At 39.6% G+C, this 19,232-nt stretch overlaps 2 protein-coding genes across 4 annotated transcripts in view; one reads left to right on the top strand and one right to left on the bottom strand.

Annotated features, from left to right (window-relative positions):
* CMC2 (C-X9-C motif containing 2) overlaps positions 1-7,151 on the bottom strand; it is a 39,866-nt gene extending 32,715 nt beyond the window's left edge. The window contains exons 1-2 of one of the 2 annotated variants that reach the window (XM_082232408.1): positions 7,013-7,151; positions 3,046-3,091 (exon numbers count right to left, since the gene is read on the bottom strand). The gene's annotated coding sequence lies outside the window, so the exon portion shown is untranslated. Of the gene's footprint in view, positions 1-3,045; positions 3,092-6,706; positions 6,731-7,012 lie in introns of those variants that run through there. The other variant, XM_082232409.1, reaches the window with a different exon arrangement.
* Positions 7,152-7,298: 147 nt separating this feature from the next.
* On the top strand, positions 7,299-19,222 carry CENPN (centromere protein N). 2 transcript variants are annotated; one of them, XM_082232376.1, is made up of 11 exons: positions 7,299-7,446; positions 9,649-9,829; positions 11,237-11,282; positions 12,733-12,793; positions 13,600-13,675; positions 14,082-14,258; positions 14,492-14,593; positions 15,548-15,605; positions 16,122-16,234; positions 17,631-17,754; positions 18,754-19,222. In XM_082232376.1, exons 1-11 carry the CDS (start codon positions 7,397-7,399, stop codon positions 18,864-18,866), a joined length of 1,101 nt encoding a protein of 366 aa, XP_082088502.1. In that variant the 5' UTR covers positions 7,299-7,396; the 3' UTR covers positions 18,867-19,222. The 2 variants fall into 2 exon arrangements, with proteins under 2 accessions (XP_082088502.1, XP_082088503.1); XM_082232377.1 differs by having other exon boundaries at positions 7,376-7,531.
* The last annotated feature ends 10 nt before the right edge of the window (positions 19,223-19,232 follow it).

Below are 19,232 nucleotides of genomic sequence, written 5' to 3'. Positions count from 1 at the left end.
GAAAGCTATTCAGCTTTGGCAAGTTAGAGGCAACCTACAAAATGAGATAAGGAAGGGCTGTCACACCCCTTTGAGCTTTTAGGGTGAGCGAGAAATCAGAAGCTAGCCGGCCAAGAAGACATATACCAAAGTGGTAAATGGAACAGATAAGAATGTAAAAACCTGAGAAGGTAAGAACAAAGGCCTGTTTAGGTTTCGCATTTTGCTTCTCACCCATGCCAGCGAGAAGGCCAAAAGCAAGGCACAAGCACAATGTGTGGGCCTCCGCTTTGGACAAAGCCCCTTTTGAGAGAGATTTTGAACAGACATGAAGGACGGCTTCTATAAAGTAGCCCAAAGATAATTCGGTAGCTCCCGAAACTTCAGACCAAATTCAGAAGGTACAAGAACATAAGATGAATCCTGCAAGCTCAGGCCAGTGACCTCTCTAGTCCAGCATCCTCTTCTCACAGCAGCCAACCAGAGGCCTGTGAGAAGCTCCCAAACAGGACCTGAGCACAAGAGCCCTCTCCCCTCCTGAGGTTTCCAGCACCTGGTATTCAGAAGCATGCTGTTTCTGAGCAGGGGCAGAGCACAGCCATCAGGGTTAGTAGCCTTTGGAGTGGTTAATAGCCAAAGAGCGTCTTATGTTTGAGGATGGGAAAGGAAAAAATATAGATAAACTGGAAATAAAGATAAATATAGATAATATAGATAAAAATATATGGATAAAAATATAGATAAAACTATCACAGATAGATAGAGTATCTATCACAAAGAATTGCTTTGTACTCGGGGCCACCAGGTGGCGCATTGGAAGATGGCCGACAATAACATCTCTCCGACTCATACGAGGTAATTAAGAGGTTGCTATGGGAAGGATGCAGTCTTCCTACCCCCCCAAGGAGATGGCGGGCTGCCTTGCCAGTGGTGTCCACAATGCACCCCCGGATTCGAGAGAAGGGGGTGCAGGTCACTTGGCATGAGCCCTCTATGAGCTCGGCTCTTCCTGACACCAGTTCCAATCAGCGCATGCTGGTTTGCTTTAGCTCGGAATTATAATTGGAAACATATGATTGGAATGAAGCTAAAGCACATACATCAAGCAACGTTCGAGAGATAAGACTGCTGATTAATGGATCTCTGTGACCAGAGTGACAGATGGATAAGTAAATCAACTGATGAACCACCATTAAGAGACTGTATGTTTGGAATGAAGGGGGGGTGGAGGAAAAAAAATTTCTTTTCTTTGCATTATGTGATATTAATAACCCTCCACCCCAGAAAGAAATAAGATCGTTGCATTTTACTAACCACAAGCAGGAATTCAAGAACTGTGTGGAGTGGATTATAGTTAAAGAGATGATCGGTAAACAACGAGAGCGGAGGAAAATTTTATGACGCAGCTTAAAATGGCGTCTCGCTAAGACAGGCTTGCCTGAGAAAGAAAGACGGGTGAGGAGAATCAGGACCATTGGAATGAGAAGGATGGTTGGAATGTGATCTTAACCTGACAGAGCCCTCCTGATATACTTGGCAAGCCTGAGAAAATTAAAGGACAGACCAAAGATTAATTTTTTATGGAAGCGTGGAATGGCGGCTGTCCCTGAGCGATATGATCTTTGGAGTGTACAAAACCCACACAGAGGATGCCTGTCTCTAATCTCTTGTGAAGATTATCAGAGATCGCAAAGAAAGGAATATATGATAACAACAAGAAGATGAAGAAAGTAATAAAGGACTATCTGGATTGCACTGGATAGAACTGTTTAATTAAAGCCGCAATACAAGTGATGTTTGGACTCGTTCGGAGCTTGATGTACGGGTACCCCCAACAAAATTTGGCTGTATAATTTGGAATTAATGTGATTTGGATAATGTGATGTGATTGGCCTGTTAATAAAAATTATATTTTTTTAAAAAAAATGTTTTGTACTCATTTCTCTCCAGGGAGGGAGGTGGAAGAACCAAAGAGAACAAGAAAGAAAATAAGAGCCTGGCTAGGTCAGAACGTAAAAAGAAACCTCCTGGGTCAGACCAAAAGGACCGATCTAGCCCAGTTTCCTGTGTCCCATTGTGACCAATCAGAAGCAATAGCACTCTTCTCTTGTGAAGCCTAAGAACTGCTATTCAGACAAATGCTCCCTCCTGGTACTGGAAGTGCATAGAACCAGCGTGACTATACGGTAACTATCACCATGTTTTTTATATTATTATTTAAAAGGAGATTTTAAGCAACACCTTCAAGCTTAACACATTTTAAGAACTGGTATTAGTAACGTAGATCCAACGCCTGCAATTTATCAAATACAACCATAAAAATTGTAACATTTACACGCAGAAAATAAAATGCACTGGGCTTGGATGCATAGAATAAAGAAGAGAAATATTTGTAGTGGACAGTGCAACATAACATAAAGGACTTCCAGGTCAAAACTTATAAAGCTACAACAACTGGATTTTGGCTCTGTTCCAATAGCTAGCAAACATTTTTTTTAAAAAAGTCATTTGTTTAAGAAAGGAAAACTTAAGTTCATTTTCTTCTTTGGCAGGGAAAAATGGCTGAAGCAGTTTTTATATTGACAAAACAAAATATAAGGTTTGTACGTGATACATAAATACAAACCCCTGATCACCTGTGAAGCTTATAGCATAGCCCTGGACAAATCACTGTCTCCCAGGACAACCTACCTCATAGCATTGTTGTGAGGATGCGTAAGTAATTTAAACATTGGAGAGCTGCTGCCAGTCAGTGTAGGGCAGAGCTTGCCAAACTGTTTGTCATGACACGCTAGTGTGTCACCTGCAATGTGTTGGTGTGTTGCGTGAACGCTTCCCATGCTTCTCCCAGGGCTAGAAAGGGGTTAGTTTAGCCTCCAGTTTGCTAGTAAAATTGAATTACTGTGTTGCAAAATTATGCATGTCTAAAAAGTGTCACCAACACGAAAAGTTCGGAAAGGTCTGGTGTAGGGAATACTGAGCTAAATGGATCAAATGTCTGCCTCTGTATAAGGCAGCTATTTCTAACCTTTGAAAGCCTGGAACAATATAAAAATTAGTACTTACCTGGGAAATCTGACTTGTGCGCCTGCTGTTATCTGTCAATTCACAACTGTGGGGGGGGGGAACATGAATGGCATTTTTTAAAAATCAAAATTCTGTCTGCTGAACTTTGTTTTTAAAAGTTACTGCAGTTTGTGTTCATAATGTGATTTATATATGCTTACTACTGCAAGGACAGGAAGTCAGAATTCAATTAAAAACCTACAAAATCAGAATGTTTACAGAAAACTTGGACCTTGATAAAAACAGGTCCCACTTTATACAACTTGGACTTTGGTAAAACTATGTGAGTTTAAAATCAGATGGATATTTTCAAGAAACGCACATGGCTTGAAGCCAGTAAAGGAAGGAAAGAAGGAATGAAAAACTGTCTGTGGACAAACGTCGGCTCCCTCGGCCAGTAAAGTGAGATGAGCGCCGCAACCCCAGAGTCGTCCGCAACTGGACTTAACGGTCAGGGGTCCTTTAACTTTTTGAGACTAAGGAGACCCAGTTTCAAATCCTCTCTTGGCCATAGAGCTAATTGCGTGACCCTGGGCCAGTCACTCTCTCTCTCCCAGCCAAACATACTTCTCAGGATTGTTGTGAGGATAAAATTAAGCTGGAGACTCTCCTTATTGTCCTGAGCTGCTTGAGAGAAAGGCAAAATAAAATAGTAATGAAATAAATTTGGGAAAGGGCCATAGCTCAGTGGTAGCATGTCTGCTTTGGATGAAAAACGTCTCAGGTTCAAACCCTGGCATCTTCAGGTAGGGCTGGGAGAAACTCCACATGGAACCCTAGACAGCCACTGCTGGTCAGTGTAGACAATACAAGTCTAGACGAATGAACACTGAGCTAGAAGATATTTAGCCTATGACAAGTGAAGGGTTGTAGTTCAGTGGTAGGGCATCTGCACACAGACGTTTGCAGGTTCAGTCCCTGGTAAAACTGGGGATGTGTCATATTTGAAACCCTGCAGAGCCTCTGCCCAGTACTCTGAGCCACATGGACCACTGGCCTGACTCAGTATAAGGCAGCTTCCTATATTCAGATAATTAGTGGTTTATCAGAACAAGTATTATTCGCATTGCATCTACACAAGTGCAGTGGCTGCATCATCCTCCCCTCACCATACAAAGCAAAGGGGGGGACAACAACTGCATATACACACATACACACACACACACACACACACACACAAAGCTTCGTCCCCAGATGTCTGTTTGCACTCTGCTACTGAGCTATTATGCCAGTGCCTTGCTCTAACCATTCTCTCTTTCCACAGTCAAATCATTCTGCACCACTGAGTTCGCAGAAGAAAATGAGCAAGACTGTTCTGTCAAAATTCAAGAGATGATTTATTTATATTGATTACAAAGCAGCATTATCTCGGCTCAATACATTTAACCTCAGGATATTAAGGAGCCCCCACAGAAATGGCATTTCTCTTCTTCCTCAGGAGGGAGCGCTGTTCAATAAATAGTAGGCTGCCAGGGGTTTTTTTACTCTCTTACAGAATGAATGGAACAGCTTTATGTCCCCTAAGGAGACCTAACCGTCTACTCTCAGTATATAGGTTTGACAAAATGGGCTAATAGTGAACTCCTTCTCCGAATCAGGTTCTTTAAGTGGCATAAGTGACACCACAAACACACACACACATACAGAGGAGATACCAGGCACCTTGGAGGAACCTCAGTTTGCAGAAATACAGAAACCCCTCAGACTTATATAACCCAGAAAATATTTTTAAAAACTGCATGCCTCAGACAGTGACACGGGTATTACAGAAAATTTTGTATTGACAATTTTTCAGTCTTCATCAGAACATTTTCTGTTGTCCTACAGGGTGATCTAATTTAGCATGCTTATTTTATTTGTATTTAGTAAACGAAGCTTTGAAACTGCCGAGATTGCCTTGTATATATTCACAATTGCCATGCATTAATCATTACTAACGAAATTATGAAATGGAAAAACCTCCACAGGAAAAGGAAGTACTGGAAGAATTTGTACTCCATGTCACTGGTGTCAGCCTTACATAGTACCATATTGTGATATTTCACTGTGCAGCACAATTGTTACTTAGCCAGCAGTGTTACAGCTGCAGCCAAGCTTTCACCACAGAAACAAGGCAGGCAGATTAAAAATGGATAGTTAGATGTGAAAAATCTACACTTTAAAGATGGGAAGTGTGAAAAAAGCCTCTGAGGGATTGCAGAAAGCCTGACCTGGCTTGGGTGAACAGGTTTTCATAGCAACTTTTTGGTAACTAGCAAGAGTTTTCATCATCTTTTTAAGGGAGATGGGATCATTTCTCACTGAAAATGGCATAAATGTAGGAAAGCTTCCGCCAAGCCTGATTTAACTTCCAGTCCTGGCGTGATTAATATGCACCATTATATTTCTCTCTCTAAAAGCAGGCTGTGAGTTGGTTTCTATTTAAATGCACATAAAAGCTATTTACAAACCCACAGGACAACAACAAAGTGTATATATGAATGACCACAAGGTGGTGCCATGGCCAAGAAAAGCAAGCATAACTATTAAGATGCTTTTCTAGTAACCAACACTATAAAATTCATTCATTCAAAGAGTACTTCTATTCCATTTGTAGAATTCAGCTGCCGGAAAGCTCGGAGTGACCCAAATTTATACATAGGCTAGTTTTTGTTCAATATACAAGGTTTAGCCACACCATAAGCTACTTTAAGATCCCAACCTTTTTCACAAAAACTACAGTTTCAGAAGCCAGTCATACTGTAGAATGTGGTGCACAAAGTGTTGTTGTTGATGGTGATTTTATTTCTTAGCCATCCTTCACAATAAGGTCCCAGGGTGGATTATAGCAACATTACAAACAAATTACAGTCAAGAGAACTGGGTGGGTCCTAAAAATACATAGCTCAGGCACTAAAGGCGAGGGTAAAGTGATGTATCTTCAACATACAATCGAGACTATATAGTGTAAGTGCAAGACACATCTCTGTGGTGAGCTAATTCCACAACTTAAGGGCTGGCACAGAGAATGCCCTCTCCCACCAAAGCCTGCTTATAGTATATAAAATCATAAAATAGTCAATAAAAGAACAATAGAAGGTAGAAGTACAAATCCAGCATAGCTACCCATTTCCCAACACAATATGACAAGGGAGGGGAGAGCTTTATTAGGACAACACTACAATGCAGTGAGCAAGCCTAGTTTGAGATTTTTTGCTGTTCCTAATATTGTTTTTAATCAGAGTTTTAGTGAGAACATACTAGCATACGGACACATCATAAATCTAATCCATTTTCAAAGTATACAGAAATATACATAAATGTAAGAACGAAAGGACTGAAAGTACATTTTCGCACAGCATACAGTCTTGTTTTTTAAGCCTGGGTTTTATAAAAGCACAGCACACAGTTAAAACTATGGAACTATAAAACTATACCATCAACATGGGTAGCAAATTCATGTTGAATAAGGCTACCTACGGCTGGGTTCCATCTCCACTGTCAAAGGATCTTCATTCAGATCCTGCTTTCAGGCTTCCCACAGGCATCTGGATTGCCACTGAGAGAAAATGATGCTATGCTATATACAGGCCATTGGCCTGATCCAGCAAGCTCTTCTTATTCTCTTGAACAGCAAAAAATGAATAAATAAAATCCTGATTTGCTATAACAACTAAAGTACTGAAATTCCAGAAATATTACTACTCCCCATTCCGCTGGGCTGGAGGAGATATGAATGGCATAAATGTGTCCCTCCACTCCATTAATTTCAATGGATCTACGCTGAATATGGATTGGTCAGATACAACTCAATTTATATTACATATATACATTACATAATTTCCCCATGATATAATACAATAGATATAAACGAGCAGTCAACAGAATTCAACATCCTTGCCATTCTTATTCTTCCTCCTCTCTCACATTTTCGCTCAAAGTCACACAAACACCCGCTTACTGAAGACCCCGCTTCACACTTACCTACCTAAGTTCTGCAAAACTCCCCGCACGCCTGGAACAGACGGAAATTCAAAGAAAGGGCAAAACCCGGACGTAAGCTTCGTTCAGACCCGGAAGTTGTTGTTTCTTGACCGCTTCCGTCACACGGAAATCCCGCCTCTTCTCCTGCTGCAGCTGATAGCACACTATACTAACGCTGAAGCAATCGGAACAGGAGACGAGGAACGCTAGGGGGCTTCTCTTGGCTATCGCGGTTCGAGCTCTGCGCAGCCGCCAAGGCGGCGCGTGGCACCGCTAGGGCGGTGATTGGCTTCGGAGGACGAGAAGGCGGCAGCTGATTGGCTGGTTCAAAGCTGAGGGGACGGTTTGGCGGCGGGCGGCGGGAGGGCTTCGTAAGCCGAAAAAGAAGATGGCAAAGAGGCGGCGGCTGGACGCCGGAGATGGGAAGGACGGGGCCGAGTAAGTTCGACTTGAGGGTGGGGGAGCGCCGCTGAGGTAACAGGGGCAGCCCCTTTCCCTCAGAAGAAAGCGAGCCGGGGAAACGGTACGTTGTAAATCAGTCGGTTTATTTTTATCCGGCTCTTCCTCCGAGGAGCTCAGAACGGCCGTTAACATAGTGGGATCCCCATTTCGTCCTGGCGACAACCTGTGAGGTAGGATAGGACCGGGAGAGGAAGTCGCAGCCAGTGAGAGCTTCGTGGCCGAGAGGGTTTGAACCCGAGTCATGGCCTTTGGGCCTGGGGTGCCGGATGTCGAGCCCTCCTGGTGTTTGAGACTGCAGCTCCCATCAGCCCCAGCCAGCAGGGATAAAGGGCATAGGAGCCCCGCCCCGTAGTCCCCAAAGTACCGGTAATGTCAGTGAGTGGGTTGGAGTGTGTGGGGATGTTGCTGCTCATTGATGAGGATATAATAGATCTGGGGGGATCCCTCCCCAAACTCTAGGAATAATTAACTATTGGGAGTTTGATTAAATGGGATGTGGATTAAGACACCAACTTCACAGCTGTGCCAGGCAGGGAATTCCTGGACTGGCAAACCAACCTGGTGGAGCTACGGTACAATAGAGTCGGTTAACAAGACAACAAAACTTCCCTCTTGCCCCCAGGTGTGAACTGAGACTGGGGATTTGGGAGGTTGCCAGGGTAACAGCTGGGTGGGAGCTAGGTGAAGAAGGATAAAAGAGCTGAGATCCATCATTTGGAGTGTGGTGGCTGCAGGCTACTTATACTGCTACCTTTTGGAATGACTATGGTGTAAAATCTGGACTTCATTCAGACTGAAGGTGTAAATAGGTGAATAAACCATATTTCTTAAAGCATGACATTCTCTGCCATGTCTTCTATTCCCCAAAGGGACACAGACCCCATGTGTGTGCCTAGGACCCCATGGGCTTTTGCCACCAAGATGGTCGGAGACGCTCTGTTATTTTGCATACTTCAAGCATTTTTATATTCAATAACATTTATAGACAACTTGATTGTAAAAACAAAATGCGGTACCCTCTTACAAAAATATATCTTCCAACAACTCTCAGAAGAAAGTAGGGTCCAGTGTATGCTTATGTTGCACTGCTCTCACAAGAGTAAAAGGCAGTATAAAGTGGCACTTACAGTGCCAGACTAAAAGCAGGTATCTGATAGTCCCAGATTCACTTCCTCATTCATCCACAGAGCTCACGGAGAGTAACCATGCACCAGTCACTTCCTTTCTCAGCCTGGTTTACCTCACAGAGGTTGTGAGGATAAAATGAGGGGAACATGTATTTGGAGGAATGGCAAGATAAATATAGAATGTAGATGTAATTGAACTACAGCTTGCATCATCCCTGACTATTGGCGGTGCTGACTAGGGTTGATGAGAGATGGAGTCCAATAGGATCTGGAAGGTACCACACGGATTACCCCTGTTGTAATAGTGTGTCCTGTACTGGCTTCTGAAGCAGGCTGATGTAGCCAAAACACAGGAGAAAATAAGTATTTAATATCTACTTGTTGCGGATAGGATGATTGATTCACAGTAGGTTCTACTTTATAGTATGATAGACCTTAAAATCTCAAGTGATGAATATCTAAATTTGTTGTGATTATCCTGAATTTTGGGAATATGTAGCTATACCACTGAGAGGTTTCTCACCTATACTTTTGCCAACATAATTTTGTAAATATTCCTATCCTACCCTCTTAATTATATTTTCAAAACTCCTAAGCTTCTAAAACTTTAGCTCATCTCTTGTTTGGAAGGTGTTTCAAACCTGTAATTATTTTAGGGTTGTGGCTGGGGTTTTTGAAGCTTTGTGATACCATTTTAAGATGAAGACAGAATTGTAACAGGATTCCAGATGTGGCTGCAGCAAATACTTATAGTAGCATTTCAATTCTTGCCATTTATTTTCAATCCCTTTCCTACTAATTCTTAATACTGTATTGGATTTACCTTTTTCACAGCTGCTGCTGCTGCATGCTTTCTATCTTCAGTGTGTAATGCAGGCATCCCCAACCTGCGGCCCTCCAGATGTTTTGGCCTACAACTCCCATGATCCCTGGCTAACAGGACCAGTGGTCAGGGATGATGGGAATTGTAGTCCAAAACATCTGGAGGGCCGAAGGTTGGGGATACCTGGTGTAATGTATCTGAATATTTAATCTCTATTTTATTTTGAAGGGTCTTCATTATGGATGAGAGAGTAGCTGAATTCATTAGAAGAACTGTGCTGCGAATCCCACGTTCTGAAATGGGGAAAATGCTGGCCACATGGGGGTTTCTGTCTGAAACTCAGCTTCAGTCTTTAAACATCCATCAGCTAAAGGAAAATGTGTCCCAAGAAGTAGTTCGACTATGTGAGGTGAGAACAGTATTGGAAGGATCATTGTGAAATTTGTACAGATGTCAGTGTTTTTTCTGCATAAAATAAAACACATGCTTACTGGGAAACATAGCACAGTACTATTTAAGTACTATGACTGTACTATTGGTGGTCTGTGTTTTAAAATTACTTTTAATAGGAGTTGGTCTCTTAATACTGAAATCTTTCTCAAGTGCCTTTAATAGAGGACCCACCAGACCTTTGGTGATGTCTTCACCCAAATAAGAGGATGAGGCAGTGATGTGAGCACATGGGAGCATGTGTGAAAAGTAGTGGTCTTTGCAGTGAGAGAATTTTGAATGCACATTTGGGGGGCACGTTTTTCTTACATTTATACGCCATCTTTTTTCTGTCACTATTATTCCTTGCATGGGCAATGATGTAGAACAGGCTTCCTCAAACTCAGCCCTACAGTTGTTGTTTTTTGGCCTATAACTCCCATGATCCCTAGCTAGCAGAACCAGTGGACAGGGATGATGGGAATTGTAGTCTCAAAACATCTGAAGGGCCGAGTTTAAGGAAGCCTGATGTAGAAAATAGCACTGGCTTTGGCCTTTGGGGTGCATATCTTATTGTTCCAGTTCTGAGAACTGGAGCATACTGTATCTTCTTGCTCCAGTGCTGGAGTGTAGCAGGACAATGTGATGGAGCTCCTTTTAGCACCTAATCCAGAAATCTGAGCACTGTGTAACTGGAACCCTGGGGACAGGGCCACAAACCCCTCCCGCTGACAGTCTGTTACAAATTGTACATGTTGTATGGGAAATGTGACCTTGGAGCAATTGTGGTGAGGCTCAGGGATACTTTGGCTGTAGATACATTTTGATTTGTATAATGATTCTGCAGAATTTCAACAAAACCCATGACTGTTGTAGCCCTTGTTCATCTGTGATGGAGTGCCCCCAGTTTCTTGTCAATGAAGCAACTAATGAATAGCTAATAGATTTTACAGGTTCAGAGCTTAATAATGAAACAATATTATTTTAATACAAATGCAGTTTTTAACCAGATCTGGACATAAGAGTAAGCCATGAACCATGGTTTACTGTGAATGAGTAGCATGCTGGTGCACACAGCTCTTTCACCTCCACCCCCTCCTCCATGCTTGGAGAAGACAAATCAGGGCATAGACTTGGTTTTATGTGGGAACGAATGCTCACACATTGGCTTACCTGTTTAGAGAAAACAAACCACTAATGCTGGTTCGCAAGTAATACAAGGTCACTGTTCTACTTTGTTTTCTCCTAACATGACATGGAGGGGAGGGGGCTGGTTTGAAGCATGCACCAGTATATTTGGAAAAAACTGTGGCTTGCCCTTGTATGCAATTTGGGCCTATATAATATCGTCTAACTTTTTTGATAAGTTGTTCTTATTGTCTTGAAGGAAAACCATGCAACTATCCAGCGTGCAGCAGATCTAGACATAATTTGTAAGTGAAGTGTTTTCTTATATTTTGTTGTTGTTGTGATTAGTTTCTGTTTTGGTATAAATCAGTTAGATTTTGGTTAAGCACTCAGCACTTCCTTTTGATTAGATTAATATTTGTCTTGTCGAAAAAATAAATCATTTAACTTTTAGGTAATACAAGGTAGTTGATCACTCCCCTTTCCTCTTAATTTGATGGTATTGTTTTCATTACACAGTGATACTAGGCCCAGCTATCCATGTACCATCTTCAGAAGGCAAGAGTCCTCTCCAACCCAGTAATTGTGTTTAGCCAGTACTGTAATCGTATTCCCCAATGAACATTCCCAAAGCAAAGAAGTTTCTACTAGACTAAGATTTCATTTCTTTGCAGTATACATAGCTTGAATTACATTTAGAGCCAGATAAGGAAATAGGATGCTCTTTTCAACTTCATCCTCTGTTTATTTACAAGTGTCACTGTTTAATTTGGCTTACTGCCACAAGTGTTTATAGGATTACAGTACTATTAAATGGTATTTGCATAACTCACTAAATACAAGCTTGAATATTTGTCAGAATCTGAAGGTTTGAATTCCATTGTGATCTTAAATCAGTAGTATTTGGTAAACATTTACATTGCAGCTATTTATAGTTTACATTGTGAAATGTTAAAATGTAACTACACTACCCCGGATCATGCATTGATTTCTAGTTTGCTTCAATTTTTGAAAAGTAAATGGAGGTTGAAAGAATCTATATCCAATGTCAAGTTAAGGAACCATAATTTCTCTTCCTCTCATAATTTGGAATAAATGTTTGGGTAAATATTTGATCTTTATTGTATTCACATTTCTTGTAAGCTGCTTTATGGTAGAAATAACAATAAGAAGAAATAACTCAACTAGTCACTTGCAGGTTGGATTTGGCTCCTGAAGAAATTTTGGGCACAAATGGCCCTATGCAAATATAATCAGAATGATATTAAAATTTGCTGACAATTATACTTGTTAAGGAAGTAAATTTTGGCTGCATGAAGGGATGAGGAAAGTGGGAGTATAGGTGTACAGTATTGTTTAGTAAGCCAAAATTAGAGTTATCTGCAAATGTGGCCAATGAGAATAATATGTATCTGCACTATTTGGAAATCTGTTTATATCTTACCATTTGAAAACACATGTCCTATTTCTGTGAAGCTCTTAATTGTTGGGTGGAACCAGTTTTATTATATGGAAACTGATCATCCATGAAAAGGGTTGGGTTGGATTGTTCTAATCTCCAGAATGTGTAATAGATATCAGTTCCCAAGCGTACAGAACTTAGCCATCCTTTCTGTAACAAAGAGCAAAACTGTTGACTAATCAGCAAAATGAAATATGAAATTCCTGTATTGTGTAGGGAGTTGCTAGCTTATAACAATTATGGATTCTTGTGTTAATAAGCAATGCTGTTTATTGTCAAATATTTTTCCTCAGACAACTACACATACAGGGACAAAAAGCTTTGGACTGTTTATCAAATGACAAAAGAAGGTGGGAAGTGTTTATAATTATCAAAAGCATTATATAAATAAGTGAAGTGCCCAGTTATCTGTTATAGTCTTATTTTGCTTATCCTAACTTTAAAGTGGATTATGTCAGCTATCTTATAAAACTTGCTGGAAACCTCTAAAATTTTGCTGTTTTTCTTGCAGACCTTTGACTGTTTAGCAGAGCTCAAAGGGTTGGGTTTTTCTTAATGCTACTTAAAGGCCAAGATATACTTCTTCCTTCCATAATAAAACATTTCCCCCAGGAAATGAACAGAGCAATCTAACTGGGATGTGTGTATGTATGAATCCACCACCATATCCTAAGCCTCACCAACTCATGCCAGCCAGGGTGGCAGATTAGTTTTCATTACACCAGCTCTAGACTTGCTTTGAGGAAAGAGCAACTTTATTATGCACTTTCCATAAACGTCTAAATGTCTACAGCAGCCATTCCATCCGATAGGAGAAGGTACTGCGGGATCTTTCCATAAACTCTGCTGGAACATCAGAAACTTTGGCCCCTTCTCTCCTTGAATTCCTGTAATTCCAGGTGATCATTATAAGAACTGAGGAATAGTGACTAAATTTTATTTCTCTCCCAACCCTTTTTCGTTTTGTATTTCATATTTTTGATTGCATTCCTGAGGGCAGGGATATGAGACCGTCTCAGAAAAGTTTTTTAACTAAAGAGCAGGATTTTAAAATTATTAATAATAAATAAATAATTTGGTATTTTGCATGCTTGAAGTAAAATAATGCAAGTTATGTTTGGAATGAAGCTTATTTTAAAATGTTTTGTTTTATTGGCAGGTGATGAATATGACATTTTTGACTTTGCAGATTTTAAAAAGAAATTTAAAAGAAGTCTTCAATCAGCTTTGAAAAATGTGAGCATAAACAATGCTAATATTTTGGGTTCTCTTAAATGTTTTGTTATCCTGTTGTATAAAAATAATGTAAATTTATAGTAATTTGAAACTAAATGGAGAAATGTCTACCATCTATCCAATTTAGCAGTGATCCTTGGGTTTTTTGTGTTTTTTTTAATGCAGTATTTAGTATCATATTGGAAGGTAATTAGGTGTGCTTCATATCTCATAACTTCTTTGTATACATTGTAGAAACCATTGTGTTAAAGTAGTTCATGATGTGTTTTCTGCCTCTTGTAACACACATATAAGAAACAACTATATCTATACTTCTTGGCCTTTAAATATAGGGTTCTCAGTACTTTGAGTGCCCACTTCTGCCAGCTAGATTGCAATATATATTTTTCCTTTATCTACACTTCAGGTAACTATCAGCTTTAAAGAGTTTGAAGACAATGCAATTTGGATTCGCATTGCATGGGGAACACAGTATACAAAGCCCAACCAATACAAGCCATCCTATGTAGCTTACATTTCACAGACTCCTTATGTGTTCATATCCAGCTCTAGAAATAAGAACTGCAAACCGTTACTTTTGCAGGTAAATACATTATGTCTGGTAAAGATTTGTTTTTCTGTCATCTTCAAGGTAATTTCTAAACTTAGATTTAGTAAGAGTGAATGAACAAGCAACTGGAAATTACTGCTCAGTTGCATGATATCCTACAGAGGTGTATACTCTGAAATTCAATATCAAATTCCAATTCTAAAACAGAAATAATGGAACAACTCTTTCAACTCCAACTAAACTAGCACCTTCATTTTTAATTAAAGGCCCTGCTGATTGCCGCCAGTTACAATGACATCCATGAAATGGACCTCCGAAGCCATTGTTTAGACTCGCTTAAAGATATTTTACTTAAGCGATGTAGCCAGGTGAGTTATTTAAGTATACTATTCTAAGTCAATTTTTTTTGGGGGGGGGTGTTTAAATCTTAGGCCTGCTTCTAAAATTCTCAGGAGGTAAGGAAATTTTCTCCTTCAAAGAGATTGATTATAGTGGTACAGAGCTGTACAGTCTTACAATCAGGAAGAGATAATAAAGGCCAGAATTAGTTTCCCTCCTGCTTTTAGAGCCGTTATTGAGTTTTTATCATTTCTGTCTGTTATCACTTAATCTCAAAATATGCCATTGAACTGCATTGCATGCTAAGCTGAACCTTGCTTAGTCACTTTGCTCCTCCCCTGTCCTGTTTGCTATTGTGCTAAGCCAAGGTTTGGCTTGATGTGCTGTCTGAACTGCAGCTTGTGGTTAAGATCTCTGTTCACTAACCATGAGCTGTAGCCAAGGTTTGTTCTTGGCTACATTTCGTGGTTATTGAAGAGAGAGTTGAGCCAAGGGTCCTTCACTGAGCACTGGCAAGAAGGAAAAATACTTTGTTTAGTCTAATGTTCAAAGCAGAGGTTGTGGTTTGTGTTTCCCTCTAAACAAACCACAACAAGAAGTCAGCATTTTTAATATAAATCAGATTGCAGTTTTGTGATGCTAAGCCAGTGATTTGGTTTGTTTCTTCATAAACTAGAAGGAGGAGCAAAACAGCCCTGATGGAGTCATTAAGCATAATATATAGTTAACAGTTTCTCATGGCATGCAAACTGGGTCTTAAGTCAATGAACTTGGAATATTGGTTGTATACAAAGTCCTACTTGGAGTAGACCCATTGAAATTGATGGACCTAATTTAGTCATGCCCATTCACTTCAGTGGGTCTTTTCTAAGTAGGACAAGCATTGAATGCAATGCAGTTTCATACAATCACTCATTAGAGGCAAAAATACACTAACAATGTTCTATCACTATTCTATCTCTCCATGGACCCCCCTCTTCCAGAAATTTCAAACTCATCACCCACAACCTCAACAAGAACGAAATTGCATTCTGCAAAGAGGTATCCATCATATCTTGGCTTAAAACTCTATATAGCAAAACAGTATATTTAAATATTAAGAAGTCTGGCCATTGTAAGGAGATCCATGTTTACCACATGACTATCTGTTTTGGGGTGCCCATATCCCCTATGTGCGTGTGCACAGGAAGTGGTTCAGCAAGTTGTGCACTAATTGGAGAGGTTTATAAATCTTCTAAAATATTTAAATAAATATTCAGAAACTTAAATAGTGGCTAATATTTGTCTTGCATGCATTTAACTCACAGCTGGAAGTTCATAGCTTTCTCTGGTGTTGATATGTTCACTTTTAGTATGTTTGTTATAGAGTAAATGAATGGGGGGGGGCACTGCAGCACAATTCATATAGTACTTCAAGCACACAACAGTGGACTGCGTGTGTATGTCTTACTCTGTTGCATCATGACCTTTACATCTTTGGAATTCTGTTCAGTTCTGAATGCCACTTTGAAAAGGATAACATTTTACATGAAATTTTATATGGTTCTGTACTTTCAGTGGATCCAAATATAGTTAAGGAAGATAAACTTAAAAAGGAAAGAACTGAAAGAATTAATGAGGAAGCCTTTGGTGATGGTCCTCAGCCAAAACTAGAGTTTGCACAATACAAGGTAAAATTATATTTAATGCATATTATATAATTTTAATGCACAAATATACATTTATTATGTATATGTATTCTATAAAATTTATTTTTGCACAAAACAATACTTAGGGCTGAAGTGTCAGTTAACTACTTAGATTAATTGAATAAGACTATTTGATCAACTGAAAAAGGTGCCATTAATCAGATTAAAAAGAAATATGGGATATATGAAACTGGAGGTAGGCACCATGTCAGGGGAGGTACTCCCCTGTGTAAGATGCACAAACAAGTTCAGTTTTTATTCTGTTTATTCTATTACCACTTCAATCCCATTTGTTTACTCAGAAGTAAGTTCCTATGTTCAATTAGAGTTGTTTGTGGCCTAAAATTCATATTATTGACTAAGTTTTCTATTTCTGTAGCAGCCCTACAATTTTTATAAGATAGGTCAACTGTTAGCGTGCAGATTTCATTGTACTAACTGAAAGAGTATTGATTTGTTCCTAAGTGTTGCATGAGTCCATTCTTATACTGTATAGACTGCTTGAAATACAGTCTAAAACCCTGGGCTTAAATGGCTTACTTTTCTTAAATTAACTATTTTACATACACATGGGATTTCCAGCCGTGCATGCAGATCATTACCCTGTATACAGAATGGTGATATTCCTTTGATGTTGTAATTGATACATCATGGTCTTGAAATGTTAAAGTACTTTTCTCAATTCACAACTACCCCAGAGGGTAGTGTACTGAGACTGAAGTAATTCTTACGCTTTTTAATTGAGCCAATAGTGACAGTAAATTAGAATATGTAGCTTAGTGCAGTGATAAAAATGGAATCAAAATTGCTGCAGGTGTTTTGGGTTCTTTAAAACTATGAATGAGGCTGTTTTAGGCATTGTTGCCTATTTGCCACAGGGGGGCACTCTTTGGGTTTTTTTAAATGCACATCTATTGAACCTGTTTTCTTTAATGTCTTTGTGACAGAAGGCCCAAGTAAAGTGGTACAATACAGGTAGAATTCCACCAGAGTGATATAGTTCTCCATATGTGGAGCTCAAGCTTCACTGATTGGCTGTGTGTGTGTGTATACACACACATACTTAAGAAAGCATAAGTACTTTGGAAAAAACAGGATTGTAAAATCTGAAAAAGTTGCTGTTCCTGTTTGTAGATTTCTTAAAGAAAATGCATAAAGCTCTTTTAAAATGAGGTGCGAGAAAGGATAACTGTTGGATTCTGAGAGCAGATAATTAATGGACCACCATGGTATCTTAAACCAGGATCCTGAGTGTAATAATCTGTTGGCTGAAAATGAAGTGTAGTTTTAGTACTTTGAACTGTAAAAATAATTATCTGCTTATTATAAACTACAAAGAGCTCTTTTTTATAAACCCATTTATTGATTTGACTTACAGCTTGAGACTATGTTCAGAAATGAACAAGAAAATGGTATCTTGAACAATAAAGACCCGTTTAGATGTATGGTCAAGTTTTCTAGTCCTCATCTTTTAGAGTCACTGAAATCCCTAGCACCTGCCGGTAAGTGTTCCAGTCTCTGAGAATGCACACTCATAGCATTATGTTTTGTATGCTTATCTGGTGCATAAGGATTCCATAGAAGCAGTAATTCCTGAGTTTCAGTACCACCACTGCCAAACTTATTTTTAATCTTTTAATGTTTTAAAACTGGTTTAGGCTTTAAATGGCAGCTGATAATCAGACAGCTGGCAAAATATACTCTGTTTCACTTGTCAGTGGAACCTCTACTTACGGACGTAATCAATTCCAGAGGTCCGTCCATAAGTTGAACAGGGTCGCTGGTAGAAGCGCTGTTATGTGCAGGTGCATTCAGCGGCAGCCACTTTTGCGCATGCACGAATTGCAGCAAACCCGGTATTTACTTCTGGGTTTGCTATGGTCGCAACTTGGATCAGGCCCAAGTAGAGGCAGTCATAAGTATAGTTTCTACTGTATTTAAGTGCCAAAAATTGATTTGAGGAATATTGGCTGTGCCAACATTCCAGCATAAGCTAAGATGCAGGCAAATGATTCCATAACATCTTCAGAGCCCTTAAGCACTGCACCTGAATGTTCGGACTTCAGTTCCTATTGCTTGACTTGCACAGGGGAGTGAGAAACTGAAATGTATCAAACTATGCAAGCAGGAGACATTAGGGACTGAACTTGACTAATGGTCCCCTAGTGTGGGGTAGGGAACTATTGGACCAACCCCTATGACATCTAGTAAGTAAGGCAAATTATGAGAGTTGTAATAAGCATGGCTAATTAAGGGTCATCAGTTCTCCAGTCCTGGTCTAGTGTAACATACAGAGGATTATAGACTATTATAGTGATCTAGAATAAAATGCAAGTGCATAGACCAAGTGAAGAGCTGTATTTAAAAGAAAAGGCTTATGTGACCCTTAAAAGACAGGTCCCACCAACTGTTTTGTTCTTTGGACAGCTGTACTTTCAAGGCAATATGGAACCATATGCAAAACTTAGAACTGATTCTAATTTTGTTTTATTCTATTCTAGGGCTGGCAGATGTTCCCCCTTCACCATTACTTACTTGCATCACCCAAAAAGCCAGGAACTATTTTAGAATTAATGAGAGAAAAAGTGCACTATCACAAACCCTTGCAAGCTAATGACATTTTTAGACAAAGGAGTGGATTATTTCTCTTCAGCAAAAGAAAACAACATGGAATCTATTCCCATAAACTTCTTACAATTCAGTTGGTCAGATTACAATATGACATCTTAGCAGGCTGTAGCCTGCTAGCTGGTGTGACCTGTTGACCAGAGTCTGTGTGTACTTCCTGGACAATGAGTAGGTGAACTTCTTTAGCAAATAACTGAAGTTAGATGTGATATCAAAGTGCTTGATTGTTTAACCAAATGAAACTAAAATTCTTACTGATATGATATTAAAATTATAATAAACATGGTGCTTGTAATATTATTTTTAAAATAGCTGTGTGATTAAATAAATGAAAGCTTATAACTGCTTGAGT

Source organism: Podarcis vaucheri, assembly GCF_965113315.1.
Source record: "Podarcis vaucheri genome assembly, chromosome: 7".
NCBI lineage: Eukaryota > Metazoa > Chordata > Lepidosauria > Squamata > Lacertidae > Podarcis > Podarcis vaucheri.
Note: the sequence above shows the minus strand (reverse complement) of the source record. Positions and strands in the feature narration are given on the sequence as shown.

Coding starts and splice junctions, on each gene's coding strand:
- CENPN (XM_082232376.1), top strand. CDS start 7,397: ATGGCAAAGAGGCGGCGGCTGGACGCCGGAGATGGGAAGGACGGGGCC. Junction 16,235..17,630: donor TAGAGTTTGCACAATACAAG/GTAAAATTATAT, acceptor TTTGACTTACAG/CTTGAGACTATGTTCAGAAA. Junction 17,755..18,753: donor GAAATCCCTAGCACCTGCCG/GTAAGTGTTCCA, acceptor ATTCTATTCTAG/GGCTGGCAGATGTTCCCCCT.